This window comes from Heterodontus francisci, chromosome 30, assembly GCF_036365525.1.
Source record: "Heterodontus francisci isolate sHetFra1 chromosome 30, sHetFra1.hap1, whole genome shotgun sequence".
Lineage (NCBI taxonomy): Eukaryota > Metazoa > Chordata > Chondrichthyes > Heterodontiformes > Heterodontidae > Heterodontus > Heterodontus francisci.
The window spans coordinates 51131900-51157504 of record NC_090400.1 but is presented as its reverse complement, the minus strand read 5'-3'; the positions used below and the strand labels follow the sequence as shown (position 1 = coordinate 51157504).

Sequence of the window (25605 nt, the reverse complement as noted above, 5' to 3'; positions counted from 1 at the left end):
GGTTATGAATCAATGAAACACATGCCATCCGGTATTATTTCTGGACTTCATTGTGTAAAAGTGGCAGGCTGTGCTGAATGTTATTCATGCACTAGCATGGTCAGTGAAAGGAGGCACAAGCTATTTGACTGCGAGAGCTGGTCACAAAGTTCCCTCACACAATTTTTCAACGAGGCTCACTGGATAGTGAGTTGGGGTGATGAACACCCCATTACCAAGAGGCCAACTGGTGCCCTTGCTGAGGTCTGTTCACTTTGATTAAGTTGATTTTCACAAAAACATTCTGCAAACTCAGCCACCTAATTCGTAATTTTTTTTTAAAGAGATTCCTGACAGCAACTCTTGATGCATTGATACAAAGAGTTGTTGTAAACAAATCAAATAAAGTGGTTAGTTAGAAAATGCAATACTTTGAAGCGTCTATATTTAGACCCACTATTAAATGTGGGGGGGAGATAGACTTTTGCACAAATTGTTAATTAAGAGCTACAAACTCATTAGCATAAATGTCCGGTCATGCAAAGAGATCAAGTATAAGACAATAAAAAAAAAGAAAAACCACAGACCTCATGTTGAGGATTTAGTTATTATGGCAACACAAAATTACCTTCACAATCATCACCAAAACAACGGGTTCATAATGCGATGACTTGGATTTTTGAAGTGAGAGCAGGTGGTAGCTCTTTCAGCTCAACTGCTAAAATATTAAAATGACACCAAGACCACACGGAAATCCTATTTAGCCTATCTGGAATTGGAATAGAGCCCAGAATCAAACATAGAACTGTGCTGATTTTTCCTGTACACCCTTGTTTTAACAGGAATTGAGCATAAATATTGGAGGGAATTATGGTAGATTAAAAAGAAAGCATGCATATGTGCAAACAAGGGGGCCCTTCCTGACCGGAACTGCACACAACACTCCAAGAATTACTTCCCTGCCTTTGAATTTTGTTCCTTCAGAAATAAACCTTAATAGCTAAAGAATAGAATCATAGAAGGTTTAAGGAACAGAAAGCGGGCACTTGGCCCATCATGACTGTGCCACGATCCACCCGTCCTAATCCCACCTTCCAACATTTGGTCCGTAGCCCTGCAGATTACGGCACTTGAAGTGCATATCCAGACACCTTTTGAATAAGTTCAGGGTCTCTGCCTCAACTACCCTTTCAGGCAGTGAGGTCCAGACCCCCACCACCCTCTGGGTGAACAAGTTTTTCCTCATCTCCCCTCTAATTTTTCTACCAATCACTTTAAATCTATGCCTCCTCGTCACAGACCTCTCTGCTAAGGTGAAAAGGGCTTTCACTTCCACTCTAACCAGGCCCTTCAAAATTTTGTACATTTCAATTAGACCTCCCCTCAGCCTTGTCTGTTCCAAGGAGAACCACCCCAGCCTATCCAATTTTTCCTCACAGCTGCATTTTTCCAGTCCTGGCAACATTCTTGTAAATCTCCTCTGTACCCTCTCTAGTGCAATTACATCCTTTCTGTAATGAGGTGACCAGACTGCACACAGTACTCAAGTTGTGGCCTAACCAATGATTTTTGCAGCTTCAGCAAAGCCTTCCTGCTCTGATATTCTATACCTCAGCTAATAAAGGAAAGGATTTCATATGCCTTCTTAACCACCTTATCAACCTGTCCTGCTACCTTCAGGGATCTGTTTGCAAATTTGAATTCCAATTTTAAATTTCAATCTTATGGCAATGAGTGCTGCTGATTTCAGTAATTTATATTTCTTTATTCCCAGATCTCTCTGCTCTAGTACCCTATGTAGTTTCCTACCATCCAAGCAACAAGTGGCACCCCCATCATCCCTTCTGTCAAGATGAACCACTCACTTCACTATATTGTATTTTATTTGCCATTTATCAGCCCACTCTGCAAGTTTGTTTCTGTCTTCCTGTGTTTTGTTGCTGTCCTCCACCTTTTCTATAGTCCAATCTTGAGGTTTTAAAAAGTTCCTGGGACGACTGCTGCCATCGACTTTCTTTTGGAGTTGCATCCTGGAGTATTATGGCATGTGTTTAATTTGTAACACCCCACTCCACACACTTACAGATTAAAAGTTTACTATGCTTGGATGTTATATGGTTTATACTGTACACAATTAAACCATAATAAGGAATTCATCTCCCAACTATCCCTCCAGACTAAAAAGGCTGGGGAAAACACATGTCAAACACAGCAAACTGAAACTCCCTGACTTTTAAAGTGGATTTGAGGAAATCATAAAACATTAAGAAGCATATAGTTTCAAAATGAACATATTGCGTTATTTGAAAATTTTGGTTAGTATTTCTGATTTTGACTATTTTCCCCTCTACCCTACCCCCACAGGTCGAGAAGTACATAGCTTCTGTATAACTGTTTCAACAAAACTATTTCGGAGTATGAAAAAGTGATTGAAAAATAGCAATATCAAAGAGAAAATGCCTGAAATATTCAGGTCAGGCAGCACCTGTGGGGAGAGAAACAGAGTTAACATTTCGGGTCAGAACTCTCATCATCTAGTATGCTAACTCTGTTTCTCTCTCCACAGATGCTGCCTGACCTGCTGAGTAATTCCAGCATTTTCTGTTTTTATTTCAGATTTTCAGCATCCACAGTATTTTGCTTTTGAAAAATAGCATGTTGGAGTTGGCCACAATCCTGTGTAACTTATTCGAAAAGTGGCTCTGATGATGAGATACTCTAACATCTGAAGTAGCCCATTTTTTTTTTAACACGGGCTTCAAATTTGATGACCAAGACGACTTGATATAGAGGAAGAAAAAAATCGACACGCTTAAGTGTGGTTTGGGATCTCTCCCTCAACCCCACACTGAACTGGCATACTGGAATTACAACTTATGCAATCTAATCCTTAAGGATGGCCTGTGTTAATAAATGGTAGTACTTTATACAAAAATTAAAAAAAGTACCTTTGGAATAGTGTGTCTGCATGAAAACTGCTGATTTAGAGCAAGGTAGAGAAGCTTCATGGAAACAAGGTGAGAGAGGAAAAAAAAGCGAATGGTAATGAGAATGAAAGAATATTTTGGACAAACATTTAAAATGTCACATCCCTTAGCCACCGCGTACCAACCCATAATATTTCTGGTTAAAACTGATCTGCTGAAAATTTGGACTGCTGTGCGTTTAGGGCAAGTGGGCTGAAGAAAGAAGAGGCACTTGACATGAAGCTACAAACTGAATAGAGGTATTATAATAGGCTCATGCTCTATATTTAGAAAGACTACCTCTTTTACATCAAGGGTTTTAGAGAAAACGTATTGGACATCGTTACTTCAGAGCTTGGTTTGTGTCCTCTATGCAATTTAACTGGTTAAGCATTACCATTTAGGATTTAAATGGTGACTAACTATTGAGCTTCAGGCAGATCAGAATTTGGGGGAAAAAATACCCAATGAAGATTTAGTGAATTCTTCTCAGTGAACACACTTGAAAGTTGCTTACCTCATTCATGCCTTTGTTACCTCTGGACTTGACTACTCCAACGCATTCCTGGTCAGTCTCCCATATCCTACTCTCCATAAACCAGAGGTCATCCAAAACTCTGCTGTCCTTGTCTTAACTCACACCAAGTCCTGTTCACTTATCACCCCTGTGCTCGCTGACCTACATCGGCTCCCAGTCAAGCAACATCAATTATAAAATTCTCATCCTCATTTTCAAACCCCTCCATGGCCTCGCCCCTCCCTATCTCTCTAATATCCTCCAGCCCCACAACCCTCCAAGATATCTGTGCTCCTCTAATTCTGGACTCCAGAGCATCCCACATTTTAAATCGCTCCACCATTGGCGGCTGTGCCTTCAGTTGCTTAGGCCCTAAGCTGTGGGATTCCCTCCCTACACCTCTCTACCCCCTGTCCTCCTTTGGGACACTGCTTAAAACCTACTGCTTTGACCAAGCTTTTGGTCATCTGACCTAATATCTCATGTGATTCCGTGCCTTATTTTGTTTGATAATGCTCCAGTGAAGGACCTTGGCACATTTTATTTTGTTGAAGATGTTATGTAAGTCATTATATTGCCTGCTGCAGTAACAGCTGTGGTTAGCAAGCAGTACTTCTGAAGGAGAGCTTTCATCAATAACATGCTAGTTGGATCCTGGTTAACTATTTCCGAATACACAGCCTGAAAGGGTGGTGAAAGCAGATACAATAGTAACTTTTCAAAGGGAACTGGATAAATACTTGGAGAGAAAAATTACAGGGGTAATATGGGACAGAGCAAGAATGGGACTAATTGGATAACTCATTTAAAGGACTGACACAGGTGTGATGGGTGGAATGGCCTCATGCTGTGCTGTATCATTACAATATTTTTAAATTATAAGCTTGGAACAATGTACACTATTTACTATTTACATGGGGGTGGAAAGTGAGAGGCTGGCAAGGACAACGTTGAGAAAGATTGAGCTTGGAGATAACTAAAAGCATAGTAAGTATCAGCAACAGTGCAGAGGGGGTACCAATGGAGGTGGGTGATAGTGCAGAATAAAAATGACAAGTTCAACCAATGGGGTGGTATCTTCATATACCAGAGTATTGGGGAATTGAAAGACTTCATATTGAAGTCATTTATGGTTATTAGTACGCCAATGTGAAGGTAAAAACCGTTATCATTTTCACCATTGAATACCTGCACTGGATTGAGTGCAATTCTCAAAGTCCAAAGTAATACTCATGTTCCCCAAGTATCCTTCTAAACTTTGTGCACAATGCTGCAAGTTCCATTCCATTAGTGCAGAGCTGGTCAGTGACCAGCAACACAGGATCATGCAGATCATTGCACACTATATAGGCAGTTGTGGAAATCTGTCTGGGACCAGCTGTAACCCTGCTGCAGATCTGTGGTGGCCGTCCAGTTCACGTGACCTCACAATTTTGTTTCCTCAAAAATAATCACCCACCCCACAACTTGCTCCCCTACCTGGGGGGCGGCACAGTGGCGCAGTGGTTAGCACCGCAGCCTCACAGCTCCAGCGACCCGGGTTCGATTTTGGGTACTGCCTGTGTGGAGTTTGCAAGTTCTCCCTGTGACCGCGTGGGTTTTCGCTGGGTGCTCCGGTTTCCTCCCACAGCCAAAGACTTGCAGGTTGATGGGTAAATTGGCCATTGTAAATTGCCCCTAGTGTAGGTAGGTGGTAGGAGAATGGTAGGGAATATGGGATTACTGTAGGGTTAGTATAAATGGGTGGTTGTTGGTCGGCACAGACTCAGTGGGTCGAAGGGCCTGTTTCAGTGCTGTATCTCTATGACTTCACCAGGTGACCATGAATATCGACAGGTTATTCAACCATTGATTGCATCGATGCCAAGATCATTCAGTCCTTAACTGTGCACTTCCCCAGCAGAGTCCACTAGGTGGCAGACAGGTGCTCCAGATGATTTTTCTAATCTTTAGCTCAGGGTACTGAATCACAGAATGAGTACAGCAGCAGGCAATTTGACCTAAAGGCCTGCTACCCGACCTGAACCCGACGGGACCTGATGACAAGTGTCTGTTACTGTATGTGTGTAGACTAGAGTCCTGACAGTGATCATTTTATACTTTTTATAGAAACACTGTATATTTTATAAAAATTAACCACTCAGGACCTTCCTGGTCTCTGCATCTCAGCTGCTCACTGGATAAACTTGCAGCAAGTATTTCAACCTGTAAAGCAGGAGTCTAGGTAATGTATAATATTTTCTGAGCCTTTGGGCAATTGCTGTGTTTATTTTAAGCATTACAGATACTGGTACAGTGTGGCACCACCTGTCTAGGCACAACTCCATGGGTTTCTGTTTAACTCGTGACGAAACAATCACTGACTGTGTGGCTCCAATCTTCATCTTTTTAAACAACCTTTCAAGTCCAATTACAGTTTTTGTTGCTTATCTGCACAAACTGAAAAAGTGAAAAATGGATTCGGAATGGGAAGGTAGGTAAAGTGAACATTCCAGTGGTCGGGTCGGCCTTTAATTTGACCCATTGTGCCTGTGCCGGCTCTTTGAAATTTCTATCCAATTAATGTCACTCCCCTGCTCTTGACTCTCAGCCCTGCAGTTTGCTCCCCCTGCAAATATATGATTTGTAAGTTACGATTGAATCTGCTTCCACCATCTTCTCAAGGCAGTACATTTGAGAGCACTGACTACTGCCCCAGGTGAGTACGTGAATTTAGCACAAAACTGGAAATCAAATCTGGTATTGTCTATGTCTGTTTGTCTTCGTGCCATACCAGGTGTTGGATTACTCAATGAGCCAACAGAAACCAGACTACTTTTCTTAAATAGGTAGAAATTAGTAGAGCCTTTGGCAGTACTCACTAGGGGCAAAAAAACCAAGGCTACTGTGAAAACAGATAGCAATACAGATTTGGACATGATAGAACCTTGGAGTAGGGATGATAATTACAATGAGGTTCCATTTGGTTGTATAATATAACAGTAGATCCATATTTACAATACACAGATACACATACTACAATGAAGCATATTCTAACAACCAAGGATTTTCACCAATTAGAAACTATAGGCCATTCAGGGCATCATGGATTATGTCCACACTATAGTTTTCACCTGTACCAGTTATTTTCACCAGCAGAAGACCTCAAGTGGGGCATTGTTGGGGATCGTCTACACACTAGTCACAATGACAGCAGCAGGAGGCAAGACAAGAGAAAAATTCAGTGCATGCATAATCAAAAAGGAACAGATTAACACAATAAAAATTAAATACAATGCAAAATGAAAAGATGCTGACAATGATATAATGAGATTAGCTGTATTGAAAATAGTTGCAAATTAGAGAGGCCAGTTTCTGATGACCTATGGGAAGTTACTTCTGATTCTAACTTGGGTTGATTTGAATCTCCTCTTGCCAAATTTGCCAACTTCAGATTAATTAGGATGTGGGGCATGACCTTCAATCAATCCAGTTGAGGATTAAAACTACCAGTTCAGGCTAAAAGTGATGCTCCATTCTAAAAATAGTCCTTTCCTCTACCCATGCATACAAAACTAGTTGGAGATCGCAATGGACAATTGAGAACTAATGGACTTTAAATGCAACAACTTGTCACAACACTTCAGCTGTGTTCCCAATAAGAAGGGTTAATTAGGTGTCAACAGGGAGAACAGACACTGGCATTTGAATTTCACCACTTGTATCAAAACAGATAAAGTGATGCTACTTAAAACGAGTACACAAAGTGTATAAACAGAACACTACAGCAATCAGCAGTTAACAACAATGAAAACACTAGCATCAAAGCTGATATAAAGATTATTGCATATTCAGTGGATACAGTGTATATCCTCCCCATCACAGAATGCATATGCTGGTACATAACCAGTTAGGCTGCAAATCTTTAGGGAGCGGAGATACTTACAAAGGGCACCACTGGAAGTTGTAAATAGAAAGTTCTTGCAAGTGCTATTATTTGAAGACAAAGCCTGATTATTGATGTATCAGGAGGCAAATGATCAATTTGAGATATGCTTCTGTAATCAGTAGAGGAAAATGTCACTCACCTGGAGAATGCTGGGTGGTTGCCAGTGAGGTCATGGAATTGGAGAGGTTTAGGTTGGCAGTAATGCTAAGCTGGCTTTGGACAGGAGGTGGGTAGGGGGAGGTTGGTGTGCGCAAAGATTCCTCAGTGGATTCGTCATCTATTCCAGGCAAATACGTGTCTATTAATGCATCCAGGAACTTGACTATCAGCTCCGCGTAGTCTGGAATCTGAGTTTGCTGTCCAAAAGGATGAATATTTTACAAATGATTTGTAAGTTCAATGTTCCGAGGAGGGTGCAATTAACATTTAAAAGCACATATAAGCTCACACATATGAAGATTTAAAGGGCAAGGAAAAATCTACAAGGATAGTACTGTTTGCTCAGAATAATTCCTCCATTGTATATTGGAGGAAGAGATAAAAACATAGGGTTTTCGAAGAAAACAAACTTCCAGGCTCCTGTGAAGACCATTAAGTTGTCTCCTCACTTCTAGGCTACTCTGGTGATGTCACCAACAGGCAGAAATCCTGTAGTAGCTCTAATGAATACAATGGGAGGGGAAGTGGTGCGGAGATGGGGAATATGATTTAGATCCAACCGATGCATAACCACCTGACTCCAGAGAAGTATGCTAACTGGAAATCCTATAGTACAAATTCAATGAAATTCACAACATGATGCTAGCCAAGATCATTAAAACAGATTATCTGGTCATTATGACATTGTTGTTTGTGGAAGCTTGCTGTGTGCAAATTGGGTTCTGAGTTTCCTACACTTCAAATGTACTTCATTGGCTGTGAAGCACTTTGGGACGCCCTGACGTCGTGAAAGACGGTGTCTAAATGCAAGTCTTTATCAATGAATTATTCATTTAAATTAAATATGCCTTTCATCACATTTCTTTCAAAACCATCGAATCATTCTGAAAATGAACAAAACCAGCTGAGGTATTAATTTGTGAAATCTAGCATTTCAGTTTAAACATGTTGCATAATTTAGTTGTAAAGGCAAACAAAATAGCAACACAAAATGCTTCAAAACAGTTTCAATCTCACCTTAGAAAAAGATCCTGCAAATCTCCAAAGTCCGTTGAAACCAAAACCTGAAATTTGGGGATGGGGAAAGATAGGAGAAGTTACAACTGAGGTTTGAACAATCTAAAAGATACTTGAGAACCAAACTGCATGCCAGATTAGAGCATTCAGTGATACATCATTGCCCCCAAGGATTCACAACAAATGTCCCTCTTGATTCAGGCTAACTTCCAGGAACAGATTTTGTTACACCTAGAATACTTTCAACCAGGTCACTTTTGTAGCATTAAATTATGCTTGGGTTTATTTTTTCACTTGGCCATTTTGCAATAAATATGACAAATGCTAATGATTTAATAAAATTCTCAAAAATTATTCAATTTACACAATGCTCGGGCTCCATCCCTGCATTTCTGAGGTCTTGAAATTGACTATCTATGGCTAAGCAATGGTTTGGCTCCAAACAAAACGTTTTTAAGTTAATACTTAAAGTGCTCTTGCAAGGACGGGACAGCACCCGCCCAAAGCCTTTTTCTACTGTTAAGCTCCTCGGTGATCCTACTGAAAACCACCGACCTCCTGCATTAGGGTGAATTTTCCTCTTTTCAATGCTCCAACTCCTTCCTGCTCAGAACAAAATTGCCAAACTGGTACTAGTTTGTGCTGAATTTGTATCAGTTTGCTTCCATGGGCTCACAGCCGAATTTGTAATAGGACCCGAGCAATTAACAGAGATGACATGATCCTTAGATGAGACAGGGCTGGGTTTGATACCAGGTCCTTGAGATGAAACGACACTGGGTCAGAATTTGCTGTAGTAGGGCATCCAGTGACATCTGCCATTAGTTAGACTTGCTACTGCACCCTAAAGCCGGAAACATTTTTGCCCACAAAGCTGCTGCAAGTGCAAGATCATAATGGCATAGCAAGAGAAAAAGGGCAACCAACTGTGTAGTTCCTTAACCAATCAGACTTCCTTGCCTGAAGTTGCTGTACCATTCATGAGTATATAACTGCAACTGTTATTAGCCTCACTGTTTCGTTTGACAGAAAAAAACATGGCCCAATATGTAACCTAATCGCATCAGCCTCTCTCTCCTGTGACCCTGTTGAAAAGCAAACCATTCTATTAAAAACTGAAGTTGGAAAGTGCACTTACTTTGTAAATATGATGGCTGGTACTGTGGTGGTGACTCTTCATGGTATACAACACTTTGCACAATCCCGTGGATTGGATTTAACAGGTTGGGGTCTTGGCACAGTGACAGCAAGGTATTAATTTTCGAGTCCAGTAAATTGTGCCTAAGTTTCACAAGGAAACACACAGTGAGATTTGTTAACTGGGTCAAAAATGCACAATTATCTTGAAAATTATGACTGAACCTTTCACTTCATGAAATTTCCTTGTGGAAATTCAAGCTTGTTTCATTACACTCTCTACTTTTTCCAAACATAACTGTAGAATTGTGCCATTGCTGTAATGTGTGAGTGTAAAATAGGAAACAAAAAAAATTAAGGCACAGGGTGAGATCTGATTTCAGTAGCTGGAACACCACCCAGATTTAGAGGAAAAGGCCAGAAGGCAGTGCTTCATAACTGACAAAAGTACATTAGGATAGGCCGCTATCCAGCTGCCTCTGTTACATTATCAGTGCAGAAGTAAAGCTCTAAAGACGGCATGAGAGAGAGCACCTGGTGCAGATAAACATCCACTGAAAGCAGAATGATTTACTGGGATGTTAAAGGTGTACTTTCTCATGAGACAAAGACCGTCTCCATATTTTAACTCAACTGGTCAGACTCTCTGACTTAGTTCCTTAGGTCAACATCTTACTGCAATGAGAAGCTAGAGTCCATGATCCAAAGGGACATGTAGATGAGCTCAACATAAAAACCGTAAATGCTCATTTCAACTTCTGCAAATCTGAATTTTGATCAAAGATCCAATTGACATCACACTCTGAAGGATGCAGATGTAATCGGAAGAGGAACTTACACAACTGGAAACACTTTAGGGAAGACTACGCTGGCTTCAGCTAAATACTCGTACAAGATGCGCTGATCAAACTCATCTGTAGTGTGTTTCACCAACGTGGCCTTTGAGAAGAATACAAACTCGTTAGTCAGTTGGAATGTATGTTTCAGATTTAAAAAGATACATGAGAGTTGTGAAATGACAGCTCAACACCAGCTATCCAGAATGATGCAGTTCTAATGCAAGCCACTGGGTGGTGGCAACATAATGCACAATATTCAAACTACTGGATCAGAAACCCAGTACAATTCCTTTCAGGGTCCTTTTCTGTACCAAAACACTACAAATGAAACTTATGGTATGCTAAACTCAGTTGTTGACACCTCTGAGTTGGGAAGACCATGACAAATGTCCAAGTACAGCAACAGATTTTCTTCACAAAGCATTCCAATCTGAATTTTTTACCCTGGTACTAATGCAAGATCCTCCCCAATACAGATTAAAAGGGAGACCTCAAATACATGCAAAAAGCAAGAAAGTGGTTAAATGGAATGCACTGCCTGAAAGTTTAGTGGAGGCAGATTCAATCGTGGCTTTCAAAAGGGAATTGGATAATTATCTGAAGAAGGAAAAATTGCAGGGCTACAGTGAAAGGAGTGGGACTATCTGAGTTGTTATTGCAGAGATTTGGTACAGGCATGATCGGCTGAACAGCCTCCTTCTGTGCTGCAGCCATCCTGCAATTCTATACCCCACACACAACATCTTAAAAAATCATATACAGAAGTGGAGGCCCTCCCAAATTTACTTGGTCCTATATCAGGAATCAGCATTTACATTCTTCCCCTCCTCACTCAAGACTTGAAAACTTCAGCTCTTCAAATTTCTCAGGCGAATATCCAATTGGTCAAATCTTCCAGTCTTTCAAAGCCTGGGAAGTTTAATGAACCAAACTCAAAACTGGCTGTGCGCACAATTGCACAAAATAAATAGAGGAACCAGCAAGGGCTCCAATGGCCAGATCACACACTGGGCTCAACTCACAAGCCACATCTTGGACAACCTTGATCCAATGTCCATGTTGCTTACACTAAATGAAGGTTACAGTCCTTCAGTGGCAACACAGCTTGCTTGGCAGGAATTCAAAAACATTCTCACTAGGGGTCCATGTCCACAGATAACAGCTTTTTTTTGTACCCGACCACGAATGAAATGTTAGCTTTTATATCTAGAGGGCTAGACTATAAAGTCAAGGACGTTTTGCTGAAGCCCTGGTTAGACCATATCAGGAATAATGTACAGTTCAGGGAACCACACCTTAGAAAGGATATATTGACCATGGAAGGAGTGCAACACAGATCCAGCAAGTTATCAGGACTCCAAGGGTTAAATTATGAGGCGAGATGACATAAACTAGGCTCGTATTCGCTGGAATATAGAAGGTTAAGCAGTGATTTGACCAAGGGTTTTGTTTTACACCTTTGAAAGGAAATGATAGGGTGAATAGAGAGCAACTTGTTCTGCTGGTGAGGGGCGTTTAATAGAGAGAATTTAGGAAACATTTAGTCACACAGAGGATGGGAGAAGTGTGGAACTCTCTCCCACAAAAAACAGTAGATGCTAGCTTAACTGATAATTTTAAACCTCAGCGCGCTAGATTTTTGCTAGCCAAAGATATTAAGGGATAATGCAGCCAAAGTACGTGGATACAGTTAAGATCCATGGTAACATTAAGTGGAGGAACAGGCTCAAGGAGCTCAATGTCCTCCTCTGGTGCCTATGTTCCTCTTGCAAAAAGCTGGTTCAGGCACAACGGGCTTCTTCTGTGCTGCAAACTTGAGTAGCAGCTCAAGAGGTTTTCAAGATGATGAAAATTTGAGAGCAACAGCAAGCAATGACACAGCATTATCTCTAGAATAAAGGGGGGTGGGGGAGGGGTGGTGTGAGAAGAATCTTTCTACACAGAGGGATACTGGAACATGGAATAGTTAACTTCAGCTGGCACAGGCCAAATGCTATGAAATGTTCCTGCGGTACAGACTCAACATAATTTTAAACAGTGAATTGGAGAAACATTGGAAAAGCAACAGAAAAGGATAGGATAAAGGGCAGGCAAATAGGACTAGTGTAGACAGTTTCAGCTGATGAGTTCACCACCCGATAGACTGAATGGTCACCTGCTTGGCTGTAATTTCCTAGATTATGCATTAAGTGGAAGGCAGGCTTCTTCCAGGGGATGGGAAGAGGAGAGGGTCGGAGGAAAGTTAATTCTCCCACCCCTTGCCCTGGCTGCTCATCCACACCTCCGAGTAGTTGGTATTTGTACATGCAAAAAATGCTACTTAAAAAGCATAACCACCCTAACGGATAATGGGAGCGAGTGCAGTGTCTATAATGAACTCTAACAAGACTGAAGTTACTTGCTTCACTCATCTCCAAGAAGTGCTGCAACAAAATAAGTTATTGCATAATTTAACAACTCTAACTGTACTTCACAAAAATTTTAAGTAGAAAATTTAAACAGGAGCAATGCAATGAAGTGGGCACATAGGCCAGACGAAAGGCAAAAAAAAAAAGAGACATCTGATGTCAAACTGGAAGCTACACGTACAAGCACAGTAAGCAGCAGAGCCTGGATCTTTGGGTCGGTGAGGACCTCTTCATCCAGAAGCACGTTCGATTCAGACACTGAGACTTTCCGCAGGTGTGGATGCTGCTGTGAGGATATCCGCTGCTCTAAATTGGGAAAAGTGGAAACAGATATTGCATTGAACTGATCACAATACCCCCATGTAACTGAGAATGAGTGAGGTTCTCCCCATTCTTTGGCATGTCCAAGAATTACATTAAAGATATGAAATTAAAGTTATAAAATTAAATTAATGAAAAGATTAAAAGCCAAAATAGGTCACACTTGGGACAACATAAAAAAATGCAGGTCTAGGATGCCTCAAGTGAACTTATTCACTGCCATTGAGTCATGATATTATGTTTGATCCCTAGTCTGCGCCAAGTTCGATGAGTTTGGTAGGGTCAATAGAAGGGTTTCCATGGTCCAAGGTTAATGAAGGGAATAGCAGTCAGGGCTCCTACTCCTGGTTGCTATGCAGCAACATAAACTGGAATCACTCAAGTACAGACATTGGCTGAGCACAGGATCATGCTTGGCTGTAACGCCCCAAGCTCAAACAACCCACTAATGTTCACTGTCCAAGTTCACAGATCAATAATGGTCAGATGGGTGAGATATTGGAGGGCACCTGAATTCATGGAACAGCGCCTCTGCAAGGGCTTTCAGGAGAGAAGGGTGAATGAGAAAAAAGAACAAAAAAAGGTAAAACAATGTGGGAAATGGCAAAGTGCCACTGTGGTGCAGAATGGGTTGCTTGAAGGGTACAGTTGAAGCACAGTTCAGTGAGCATTACTATACTCTCCAACTATGTTTCACCAGAAGAGTTTGATTCTGACAGTGGGTGCACAATCTGCAAAGTGCTCCATTGTCCAATACTAATAGGTAAAAGTAGCAAAAACACAATGCATCACAAGTCAGAACATGCTTTTTATAGAAAGACAAATAATTAAACATAAAGCTCTTGAGCTTGCATTTTGAGGAACTACATGGTACAAAACGGAAATCAGCCCAGTACTAACCCAGGGCTGAGAGGTGGAGAAATCATAAATAGCATAGAAATAAAAGAAAAATAAATCAAGATGAAAATGCTTCTACTTACCCATTTCAAAATCGTGCTCTGCCACTCGCCTCATCTTGGGTGGAGTAGTAATCCCAGATTCTATCTCCTGTCTCTTTGGTGCTTTGCTGTCGGAAATCAAGTGATCAAAACTTTTCCTTGTACCTGTAAAGCACAAAGTTCATCACCCGTTCAGATTCGAACACAAGAGTGTGCCACAGTGTGGCAGAACTTACTCATCAATACCGTGAAGATACAGGCAAACACATTTCAGGGCCTTCCCAAGAGCAGAGACGTTCTCCCCAGTGTCCTGGCCAATATTTATTCCTCAAACATCACTAAAAAAGATTATCTGGTCATTATCACATTGCTGTTTGTGGCAGCTTTCGGTGTACAAATTGGTTGCCTCGTTTCCTGCATGACATTGGTATCTACATTTCAAAAGCAATTCATTTGCTATAAAGCACTTTGGGATGTCCTGATGTCGTGAAAGGTGCTATATAAATGCAAGTCCTGCTGCAATGCAATCCTCCTTCAACTGAGAGGTGGGAAAGTCGAAGTAGTCCTCCATGCTGGTCACTGTTGTTGCTTAATATATGTGTGTATATATATGTAAGTCATTTTAAAACTTAAAAGAAACTTAGGTGAAGGACCAAGGTAAATAACGTGGCCAATATCACTGCTGTAACTTACCCTTCTGATGCAGGGTCCTCTTCGCTGCAGATTACCCCTTCCCCGTGCACACCCGCCAACCAAGCAAGACGCTCCCCCTTTTACTAAAACTGTTCTAGTCAGCATTTTACTCCTCTCTGCCAGCAGATCAATGCAGTGCCACAATAAATTATTTTGTTTAAAGGCCTACAGCTAGAGGTCACAGTCTCAGAATAAGAGTTGGCCATTTAAGACTGAGATGAAAAATTTCTTCACCCAAAGGGTTGTGAACCTTTGTAATTCTCTACCATACAGCATTTTAGGTGCTCAGTCGTTGAATATATTCAAGCCAGAGATTGACAAATTTTTGGATACTAAGGGAATCAAGTGATGTGGGGATAGCGTGGCAAGGCGGTCGAGTTAGAATGGTGGAGCTGGCTTGAGGGTCTGTATGGTTTACACCTGCTCCTTTTTATGTTATGTTGTGCACTGCTACTGTGCTTCCCTACCTAGCATTATTTTGGATTTGGCCTGCGAAGGTTGCCCCATGTCCAGACTCATTGATTTGCGTGTCCTGGGGCTAATTTGCCCCATTGTTGGGTAATTAGCGGCCAGGTTTCTGTTTGAGGTCTTGGGCGAAACCCACGGCTGGCTTTCTCTTAAAGCTCTGTAAAGAGAAATGGAAGGAAAACGGGTGAGACTCCATTTGGCTACACAGTGAGAAAATTTAACCTGTCCATTCCGTCAATAAAGAGGCTTCAGAAAGACACAACACATCCTCTTATTGTACTACTTTACACCCTTGTTTCATCCACTTCAATGCTACATGCCCAACATCATGGAATTACCCATGATGTACTGTACAGTCACAGGCCATTCAGCCCAGCAGGTTTACCTGTGTTTACGCTACACACGACCCTCCCCGCACCCCTCTTCATCTAACCCTAACAGCAGAACCTTCTATTCCTTTCTCCCTCGTGTTTATTTAACTACTCCTTGCAGTCAGTTAACTCTATGGCAGCATGGAGAACTTACATTTTATTTAATTCCCAATTCAAACAAAAACAGGCCAGGCGGAGCTAATCTGTTGAGAGACTAGTAATTTTTAGAGTTACATTTACAGATGTGGAATCATGCATTCCAGTTATTGCCAGAAACCGGCAATAGACCAATTTCACCAAAGTAGCAACAAAAGGTAAACAGTTAAAAAAAATTTTCACAGACCTGGAGCCTGGGTCAACACGGTGCATGGAATACGTATCCATCGGCACATTCTCCATGGAAATGTCAGACATTAAGAGAGACTTTCTGTGTTTCAGACTGCATCGACTCCTCACCTCCTCTGAAACGGTCAGCAAGGCTGCGGAAAAACACAATTTTTTCATGACTTGCTTAATAAGTCTGCTCTTCATCAGTCAGTCAAGAGTGTATCAGTCCCTGTGATTCACTATTGCAGAGATGAATATCAGTAAAATATTATAGATGGGCTGCCTGGCATTAATGGTAGAATACTAGATTCCCCTATAGAAGCTGCAATGCAATCTTTTCTACTTGTTTCCTGATAGCACTGGGGATGGGTCCACGGAGACCAGCTGCCCTCTAGCACCTGCAAGTGGTCACTCTCCATGTATCAGACTCAAAAGATGAGCACTGGTAGAAATTGGACTGCTAGAGTGGATCACAGCTAAGATGATCAACTCCTCTTGCAATGGCTTGTACAACTAATTTTTAGCAAGGGATCCAGAGGGGGCATAGCAGCTGATTTTTCCCTCCCTAAGTGAACCCAATATAATATCCACTCACTGCTCCCCAGTCAACTTAGAAGAAACTTGGAATGAAACCTAGGACCTTCTGGTCTGTATGGCACAGTTGCTTTTTCTAACAGCCATTGGGGTGTGCGTGTGAACACCAGGCTTAGTCTGTCCTCCCAACTTGGTTACCCTCAATGGCCACTTTTGTTTTTTTTCACCGACATGCCTTACAGTCACAATGCATTCAACTGATTTCCCTCCCCCGCAATTCCCTGGAAATCCTAGTGGCTAAATTAGCATATTGTCAATTATATAATGGGACAAATCTCAGCTGATTCACTTACACAAATACTTAGCAACACAAAAGCAAGTAAAATATCTTCTCACCAGCAAGATAAGCTACACTTTGCGTGTTAACTTCAAATCTGTCACAGTTTCGGTGCTTGCCAACCAAGGCTAGTAAGGTGTGCAAAATTCTCACTGTTCTGGCCACTGTGGTGGGCGATGGATGTCTGTACCCTAAGAGGGGGGAAAAAAAAGACATCAATGTCAAGGATGCAACTTGGATCAAACCATAAAAGTTTTACTTGCTTGGTTCACTGTAACTGACTGAAACCATGACATAGCTTTGAAACCCTGAATGCTCATTACAGGTTGTTGTGGTTTGCGAGGTTAGCTCCATTCAGTTTATAGCATTTTGTTATGAAGCTCTTTGCTTTCACTCTTATTTCCCCCCCACCACCTCTCCGTCTTCTCATGAAAGTGGCAACTCATTCTGTGGTATGGGGTTACATTGCAAATAGCTGTCCATAACTGCAGCCAAGTACTTTCTGTGGGTTACAAAGCGTATGGAACGGGGTAATAAGATATTGACTTTTGAGTCCAGATGAATTTAACAGATTTTCTGAAGGCAGGCAGATGGTAAGCAAGACAACCAGCGGAGATAGGGGAGACAGACGGAGAGATAGAGAGAGAGAGGCCGACGGAGAGGTGGGGGGGGGGGGGGGGGGGGGGGGGAGAGAGGCCGACGGAGAGGGGGGGGGGGGGGGAGAGGAGAGAGGCCGACGGAGAGGGGGGGAGGGAGAGGCCGACAGAGAGGGGGGGAGGGAGAGGCCGACAGAGAGGGGGGGAGGGAGAGGCCGACAGAGAGGGGGGGAGGGAGAGGCCGACAGAGAGGGGGGGAGGGAGAGGCCGACAGAGAGGGGGGGAGGGAGAGGCCGACAGAGAGGGGGGGAGGGAGAGGCCGACAGAGAGGGGGGGAGGGAGAGGCCGACAGAGAGGGGGGGAGGGAGAGGCCGACAGAGAGGGGGGGAGGGAGAGGCCGACAGAGAGGGGGGGAGGGAGAGGCCGACAGAGAGGGGGGGAGGGAGAGGCCGACAGAGAGGGGGGGAGGGAGAGGCCGACAGAGAGGGGGGGAGGGAGAGGCCGACAGAGAGGGGGGGAGGGAGAGGCCGACAGAGAGGGGGGGAGGGAGAGGCCGACAGAGAGGGGGGGAGGGAGAGGCCGACAGAGAGGGGGGGAGGGAGAGGCCGACAGAGAGGGGGGGAGGGAGAGGCCGACAGAGAGGGGGGGGGGGAGAGGCCGACAGAGAGGGGGGGGGGGAGAGGCCGACAGAGAGGGGGGGGGGGAGAGGCCGACAGAGAGGGGGGGGGGGGGAGACCGACAGAGAGGGGGGGGGGGGGGAGGCCGACAGAGAGGGGGGGGAGGCCGACAGAGAGGGGGGGGAGGCCGACAGAGAGGGGGGGGAGGCCGACAGAGAGGGGGGGGAGGCCGACAGAGAGGGGGGGGAGGCCGACAGAGAGGGGGGGGAGGCCGACAGAGAGGGGGGAGAGGCCGACAGAGAGGGGGGAGAGGCCGACAGAGAGGGGGGAGAGGCCGACAGAGAGGGGGGAGAGGCCGACAGAGAGGGGGGAGAGGCCGACAGAGAGGGGGGAGAGGCCGACAGAGAGGGGGGAGAGGCCGACAGAGAGGGGGGAGAGGCCGACAGAGAGGGGGGAGAGGCCGACAGAGAGGGGGGAGAGGCCGACAGAGAGGGGGGAGAGGCCGACAGAGAGGGGGGAGAGGCCGACAGAGAGGGGGGAGAGGCCGACAGAGAGGGGGGAGAGGCCGACAGAGAGGGGGGAGAGGCCGACAGAGAGGGGGGAGAGGCCGACAGAGAGGGGGGAGAGGCCGACAGAGAGGGGGGAGAGGCCGACAGAGAGGGGGGAGAGGCCGACAGAGAGGGGGGAGAGGCCGACAGAGAGGGGGGAGAGGCCGACAGAGAGGGGGGAGAGGCCGACAGAGAGGGGGGAGAGGCCGACAGAGAGGGGGGAGAGGCCGACAGAGAGGGGGGAGAGGCCGACAGAGAGGGGGGAGAGGCCGACAGAGAGGGGGGAGAGGCCGACAGAGAGGGGGGAGAGGCCGACAGAGAGGGGGGAGAGGCCGACAGAGAGGGGGGAGAGGCCGACAGAGAGGGGGGAGAGGCCGACAGAGAGGGGGGAGAGGCCGACAGAGAGGGGGGAGAGGCCGACAGAGAGGGGGGAGAGGCCGACAGAGAGGGGGGAGAGGCCGACAGAGAGGGGGGAGAGGCCGACAGAGAGGGGGGAGAGGCCGACAGAGAGGGGGGAGAGGCCGACAGAGAGGGGGGAGAGGCCGACAGAGAGGGGGGAGAGGCCGACAGAGAGGGGGGAGAGGCCGACAGAGAGGGGGGAGAGGCCGACAGAGAGGGGGGAGAGGCCGACAGAGAGGGGGGAGAGGCCGACAGAGAGGGGGGAGAGGCCGACAGAGAGGGGGGAGAGGCCGACAGAGAGGGGGGAGAGGCCGACAGAGAGGGGGGAGAGGCCGACAGAGAGGGGGGAGAGGCCGACAGAGAGGGGGGAGAGGCCGACAGAGAGGGGGGAGAGGCCGACAGAGAGGGGGGAGAGGCCGACAGAGAGGGGGGAGAGGCCGACAGAGAGGGGGGAGAGGCCGACAGAGAGGGGGGAGAGGCCGACAGAGAGGGGGGAGAGGCTGACCAGCAAGATCACCAGGAATCGCCTTATTCAGGGACGTCCAGGTCGGAAGTGCTCTGAGAAATAAGAGGACGACATTGATTTTTGGCAAGGTCCGGGAGATCCAACCCATTGCAACTGGGAGGAGTTTGGGACTTTTAATCACAAAGGATTTTGCCATTAAAAAGGACTGTGTAATGTATAAGTGTGATGTGAGGTTTTCAAGTATTTTAATAAAGCAAAGAAAATACCCTTTCTTTGTAATCTGGGCTATCAGCTACTTACAAATTGCTATTTAGTTAATGGGGTTTTCTTTTAGTTTAGTGATTATAAAAAAAAAAGTCTTAAAATGTAAAACCTTATCATATAGTTCTTTAAATTGGTTTGGGGGGGTTCATATCTTGTATTTTAACATTACCAGTCTCAGAGATCGTAACATTATTAATGTGCAAACTGGCCAGAATTTTGAGTGGATGCAGAGATACATTAATTACAAATCTCCAGAACTCGCTGCTCAATTTACACTGCTCCGCCATTTGCTTCACACCAACAGCATCTCACTCTTAGCCTCCGCGATTTTGAAGAACTTGCTGGATTTGAACATTGACTGCCCATTAAACAGATGACAGAAAGTCAAGTCTTGTAAATAAATAGCCTAAGTACCCTTCTAACATGATAATTGTTAATGACTGCCAATCAACTACACTGGTCCAATAAGTGAACAATTTAAACTGTGGAGTCTCATTCCTTCAAATGAATTGTTGCTGGAGGTTTTAAAAAATGAAGTTTTAAAGTTTTCAATTATTTTTCTCCCCTTTCCTTTCTATTTTTTCTTCTTTCAAACCAATCTTGCTTTCCCTATTTGACATGAATCGACCCACTCTAATTCATCCTTCTCCTCAGTCGTTTCTGTTTATTTCTCAATCTATAAATCTCATTGATTAGGGAGATATACTATTGGTCCTGCCATTCACTAGGGTCCCAAATGCTCTGTTAACCTCATTGCGCTGTTATCAGCTCCTACTTCCAGGAAGTTTGCATTCCAAAAATTTCAGCTGGAGGGTACAGGACTAGGTTTAAATGTGTACTCTAGCAAGTTCTGACCCAATACTTTTTTACTGACGAACATGTAATTTTTTTGTTCTTTTTTCTCAGGAGCATTGCTTGCAAGGCTGCATCCCTAGTTACATAAAAGTGGTTTTGGTGGACCTGCTTCGACTGTAGTGATTGTTTGTGGCTTGCTTGGCCACTTCAGAAGGCAGCAAGAGACAAAGAAATATAATGTGGACTAGAGTCATGCACCGGCCCAGATGGGAAAGAATGGAATTTGTTGATGGACAAATGGAAAAAATGTTTAAAATAAAATTTCCATCTTGAACATCTTGCACAGCTTACACTAAAATTTCTGTTCAGAACACATTTTGATGTCAATAATTTATTTATTTGTTCACAGGATATGGGTGACAGCAGCCAGGACACATCGATTACCTATCTTTGGTAGCCTTGATAACCGAGTGGCTTGCTAGGCCACTTCAGAGGGATTAAGAGTCAACCACTTAGTGTGGGATTACAGTCAAGTGTAGGCCAGAGTGAGTGGTGATAGCATGTTCCCTTCCCAGAGAGATATCAATGAACCAGTTGGTTTTTGCAACAATGAAGCAGCTTTTGTAGTAATTTTTTCACGTGCTAGCCCTCCAAGTACCAGATTTGTTCAATCTAATTTCATGCTTGCCAAAGTGGAATTTGAACTCATGACCTCAGGGTTGCCAGTCCTTTGCCATAACCACACCATACCATACATAAAGAAACACAAGCATTTGCCAATGTTAGGGAACGTAGTGTCAGGCTGAGTTTGCCATACAGCTGAATTGGTAGAGGTCACGCAGCAGTTTGCCCATCTACCCTCTCACCCAACGTACTTCACAGGGAGGCAAACAAGAAGCAACAAAATACTGGAATAATTCAATTTGAGGACTCGCCACAGAGTAACTCCAGGAGACTCCTGATACAGGATAAAGTAACAGCCTATTTGGCCCCAATGATGTTTTATCTGTCTTAGCCATTCTTAAGTTCCAGAAAGACATATCCAACTGCTAGGAACAGGGCAAGCTGAAACTTGCATCTGTCCACTTTCCAAACGTGGAATCAACACCCAATCATTTTTAGAGGCAGCTAGTCGATAGAGGGATAGCTTGTTGAAACAGACCCACTTGGTCTACAAATGACAAATTGTTGGCAAGTTATTAGACCCAATACCATCCAAGAATTTATTTCATAATAATCAGAGTTCCTTAGTTTATGCTTATAAACTCTTAACTTAAAAGGTTCTTTTTTTTAAAAAAAAGAGGTCTTTGCCAGATTTCTGTTGATACTTGCTGGCACTGACACAATTGCATTTCAGGGAATCTTTGTTTCCTTTCACCAACCAACCACCCAAGAAAAATTAGTTTATGCAGAAAAATTTGAAAACAATAACCAGCATTAAAAAGTTAGATCAGTATCTCTATTCAACACACAGTGCACAAGGTACAAAACAGATTCTGGACAGAAACATTTGAATTGCAAAATGCTACATTGCGAAATGATACAAGCTCTCGTCCTCCATTTTTATTAACAGAACAACATGGGGTAGAGCAAAAGATCTAGAATTTTAAGAAACAGTTGTTGGAGTAACACTCCTCACCTTTCATCAGGTGTCCCACTAGTGCAAAGTTGAAGTTAGAGTTGAAATTAAGCCCTACAAAATGGTCCATCTGCTTGCAATGCCACTCCAAAGGCCTCCTAATTTCCATAAATACCTCCTCTGGACTCTGAAGAGAAAAGCAAAATACTATAATGAATAATATTCATCAGGGCTGCTTGCTCTATGAATTGCTGAAATTTACTGCATTCACAACATACAATTCAATTACCAGTGGTTTGGAGACAGTCTGGTCCATGTCTGCGACTCCTTCCAGCTGCCATTTTAAATCAAAATGGTAGCTAGAGACAAACCCTTTGGCAGAGTTCATTTATACACTGGTCCTGGACTGGGAAACATGGGCTCAGATCTCAGCCTACATATGGCTCCGGTTGGCTTATTGATATCCAATAGGAAGAGGAATAAAATTATCACAGATTCTCCCTCAAGTCAGACTTCACATTCGTTACTGGCTGGACATGGACTGGCACTGATGAAAGCAATTTAAAATCAATGGCCACAGGCACATCGAAAGCCTTCATTGCCCTGCCAACAGAAAGTTGAGTATGACTAACTAACTGTCGGCAAACAACCAAATACTACTAATTTGTTCTTCCTTTCAAAAGTTAGTTTTTCACTTGAAATTCAAATGACATTCTCTGATGAAGAAGTGGGTGTGAGGTTATTTGCCCCCAGGTCAATTACCACTGTCAACAACAACTTGTTAGGAGATGCAGAGCGCTGTCTCAGGTTTAATTGCCCAAAGTTTCCAGGCCTCTAGCTCACTGGGGGAAAGTCATCTCACCTACACTTATCACTCCAACCTGATGTGCTGGAAGAAAGAAGTCAAATAGGGAATTCTCAAGGGTCCAGCAGCATATATTTTATGACATTATGTTTGAATGCTTTTATTATAATTTAATTTAATAATTTAAACTTCTACATACAAAATATTAGTATGGCATGCTATACAGTACATCGGTGGCAAAATTCGCAATATATTTCAGTTCAACAAAAACCAAAACTGTCATTTGTTTTAATAGAAAAACTAAACAAAACCACTGTCTATACTTAGAATAGTGTGCGCCTTCAACTTTCTCCTTTAGATGCTGCCCTCCAACTTAAATGCACTTCTTTCAAAAGAGATTGTACTTTTTCAGATACCTGTGTTTCTGACAGAATCTTCCACTTTCAAAGTATTTGCAGTCACCTCACCTTGTCATTGAAAACTTTAAGACTATCCAATGTATGCAGATTCTGTTCCAATAATGCAGTACCAGCTGAGTAGAGGTTGACTTCATCCAGCTGCAACACTGCAACTGCCACCCAAAAGAGGGCCTTGTGCATGTTTGAGTCCTTTCAAAAGAGAGGGCATTAAAAAAAAACAGTGAAGCAAAGCTTCTAGTAAGTCAATTCTATAGTTGTATATTTGTACAGAAATGATGAACGATGCACCGGGAATTAGACCTAGCTTACAGGTTACACATCAGGCCTATTTTGACAACAAAAATGAGCACATTTAGATCAGTAAATTACCTTATTTTAAAACGTTTTTTCTTTCCCTTCTTTGGGTACTATCTACTTGACACCAGACTAAGAGGCCAAGGAGGTGACTTGATTGCAGACCTCAACTAAACTGCCCTCTAATGGGGTATGACACAAGGAAAATTAAGTCATGGATAGTTGAGGGGCGATTAAGTGTGGGAAGGCAGCACACAGGCAGTTACCTGGGACGGACCACTGCTGCATGCAATCGAGCAGTTAGCTACACAGCATTGCTGGAGACCCTATAATTTTAATAAAGCACCTTGACTATTTGAGCACAGCAAGCTGCCACAAACAGCAATGTGATAATGACCAAATGGCTATTTGGGCAGTGGGTCATGAATGGCTATTTGGGCAGTGGGTCATGTGCAACCCATAAAATGGCAACTGTTCCATTTTCAACTATATTTGCTCATTTCTGCTGTTTGAACCTTGCAGCTCTGGAGGTTTTGACCTTGTTTACCTCAATGTTTAACAAATCCTAAATCAGAACTCCAGCTTGCACCGATAAATATTACCAAGTACCTCCCGACACTTGATTCCATCAGCAATCTCTGATAAATGGGTTGGTTGGGAATTGCAGCTTGCAGCCTACTTAGCATAAGTAGGTCACAAGCTATCCACTGACCATATTACAGGTAGTGATGAATAGAAAAAACTACATGAAAAATCTTGTCACCACCAGATTTGCAGTTCTTCCAAATGACAAATGGAAGGAAACTAGAAAAATGGCTTTTGTATCAAAAACATGGGCTGACTGAACTTCCAGATGGTTCCAGGATTTCATAAAAGGAAAAAAAGACCTGCATTTATATAGTGCCTTTGATGACCGGATATCTCAAAATGCTTTACAACCAATTAAGTACTTTTGAAATCTAGTCACTATTTTCATTTAGGAAACGTGGCAGGCAATTTGAGCACAGCAAACTGCTACAAACAGCAATGTGATAATGACCAAATAATCTGTTTTTATAGAAATATAGAAAATAGCAGAAGCAGGCCCTTCGAGCCTGCTCCACCATTCATTATGATCATGGCTGATCATCAAACTCAGTAACCTGTTCCCGCTTTCCCCCCCATATCCTACGATCCCTTTCGCCCCAACAGCTATATCTAACTCCCCTGCTCTTCTTTGAAATAGTGCCATGGGATCTTTTATGTCACCTGAGAAGGTAGATGGGACCTCATCTTAAAGATGGCACCTCGGCAGTGCAGCACTCCCTCAGTACTGCATTGCCTTGATTTTTGTGCTCAAGTCCTGGTGTGGGACTTCAATCCAGGAGCTTCAGACTCAGAGGCAAGAGTGCTACCAACTGAACCATGGCTGACACACAATGCATTAAACAATGCACATTGTTCCTTATCTACATGTTTATTTTTACAATGCAACTCCAAGGCAGAGAGTAATTTAAACGTGTTATTTCTTTCAGTAAAATAAAATCAAAATACTGCGGATGCTGGAAATCTGAAATAAAAACAGAAAGTGCTGGAAATACTCAGCAGGTCTGGCAGCATTTGTGGAGAGAGAAGCAGAGTTAACATTTCAGGTCTGTGATCTTTCATCAGAACTGCTTCTCTCTCCACAGATGCTGCCAGACCTGCTGAGTATTTCCAGCACTGCCTGTTTTTATTTCTTTCAGTTATGCTCATTATCTCATTGCAGTCTGTGGACCTTTGCTGCACTACATAAATACCTTTTTGTACTTTCGTCACGCATTCACTATGTTTTAAGCTCATCACATTTCTGACTGGGGGGCATCTTGGTAAACATTCCACCGGCATGAAACGCTGATTATTTTT

At 43.5% G+C, this 25605-nt stretch overlaps 1 protein-coding gene across 8 annotated transcripts in view; it reads right to left on the bottom strand.

The window, feature by feature from the left end:
- The window catches only part of nf1a (neurofibromin 1a), a 291554-nt gene that overhangs the window by 2140 nt on the left and 263809 nt on the right, over positions 1 to 25605 (bottom strand). For 4 of the 8 annotated variants that reach the window (XM_068010585.1, XM_068010588.1, XM_068010586.1 and 1 more), the window contains 12 exons: positions 23476 to 23616; positions 22264 to 22390; positions 16999 to 17130; positions 16085 to 16220; positions 15370 to 15527; positions 14252 to 14374; positions 13132 to 13256; positions 10542 to 10642; positions 9705 to 9847; positions 8567 to 8613; positions 7530 to 7746; positions 2928 to 2981 (listed from right to left, as the gene is read on the bottom strand). In XM_068010585.1, the coding sequence (XP_067866686.1) occupies positions 2928 to 2981; positions 7530 to 7746; positions 8567 to 8613; positions 9705 to 9847; positions 10542 to 10642; positions 13132 to 13256; positions 14252 to 14374; positions 15370 to 15527; positions 16085 to 16220; positions 16999 to 17130; positions 22264 to 22390; positions 23476 to 23616 (1504 nt within the window). Of the gene's footprint in view, positions 1 to 2927; positions 2982 to 7529; positions 7747 to 8566; positions 8614 to 9704; positions 9848 to 10541; positions 10643 to 13131; positions 13257 to 14251; positions 14375 to 15369; positions 15528 to 16084; positions 16221 to 16998; positions 17131 to 22263; positions 22391 to 23475; positions 23617 to 25605 lie in introns of those variants that run through there. The other 4 variants (XM_068010587.1, XM_068010589.1, XM_068010590.1 and 1 more) reach the window with 2 other exon arrangements.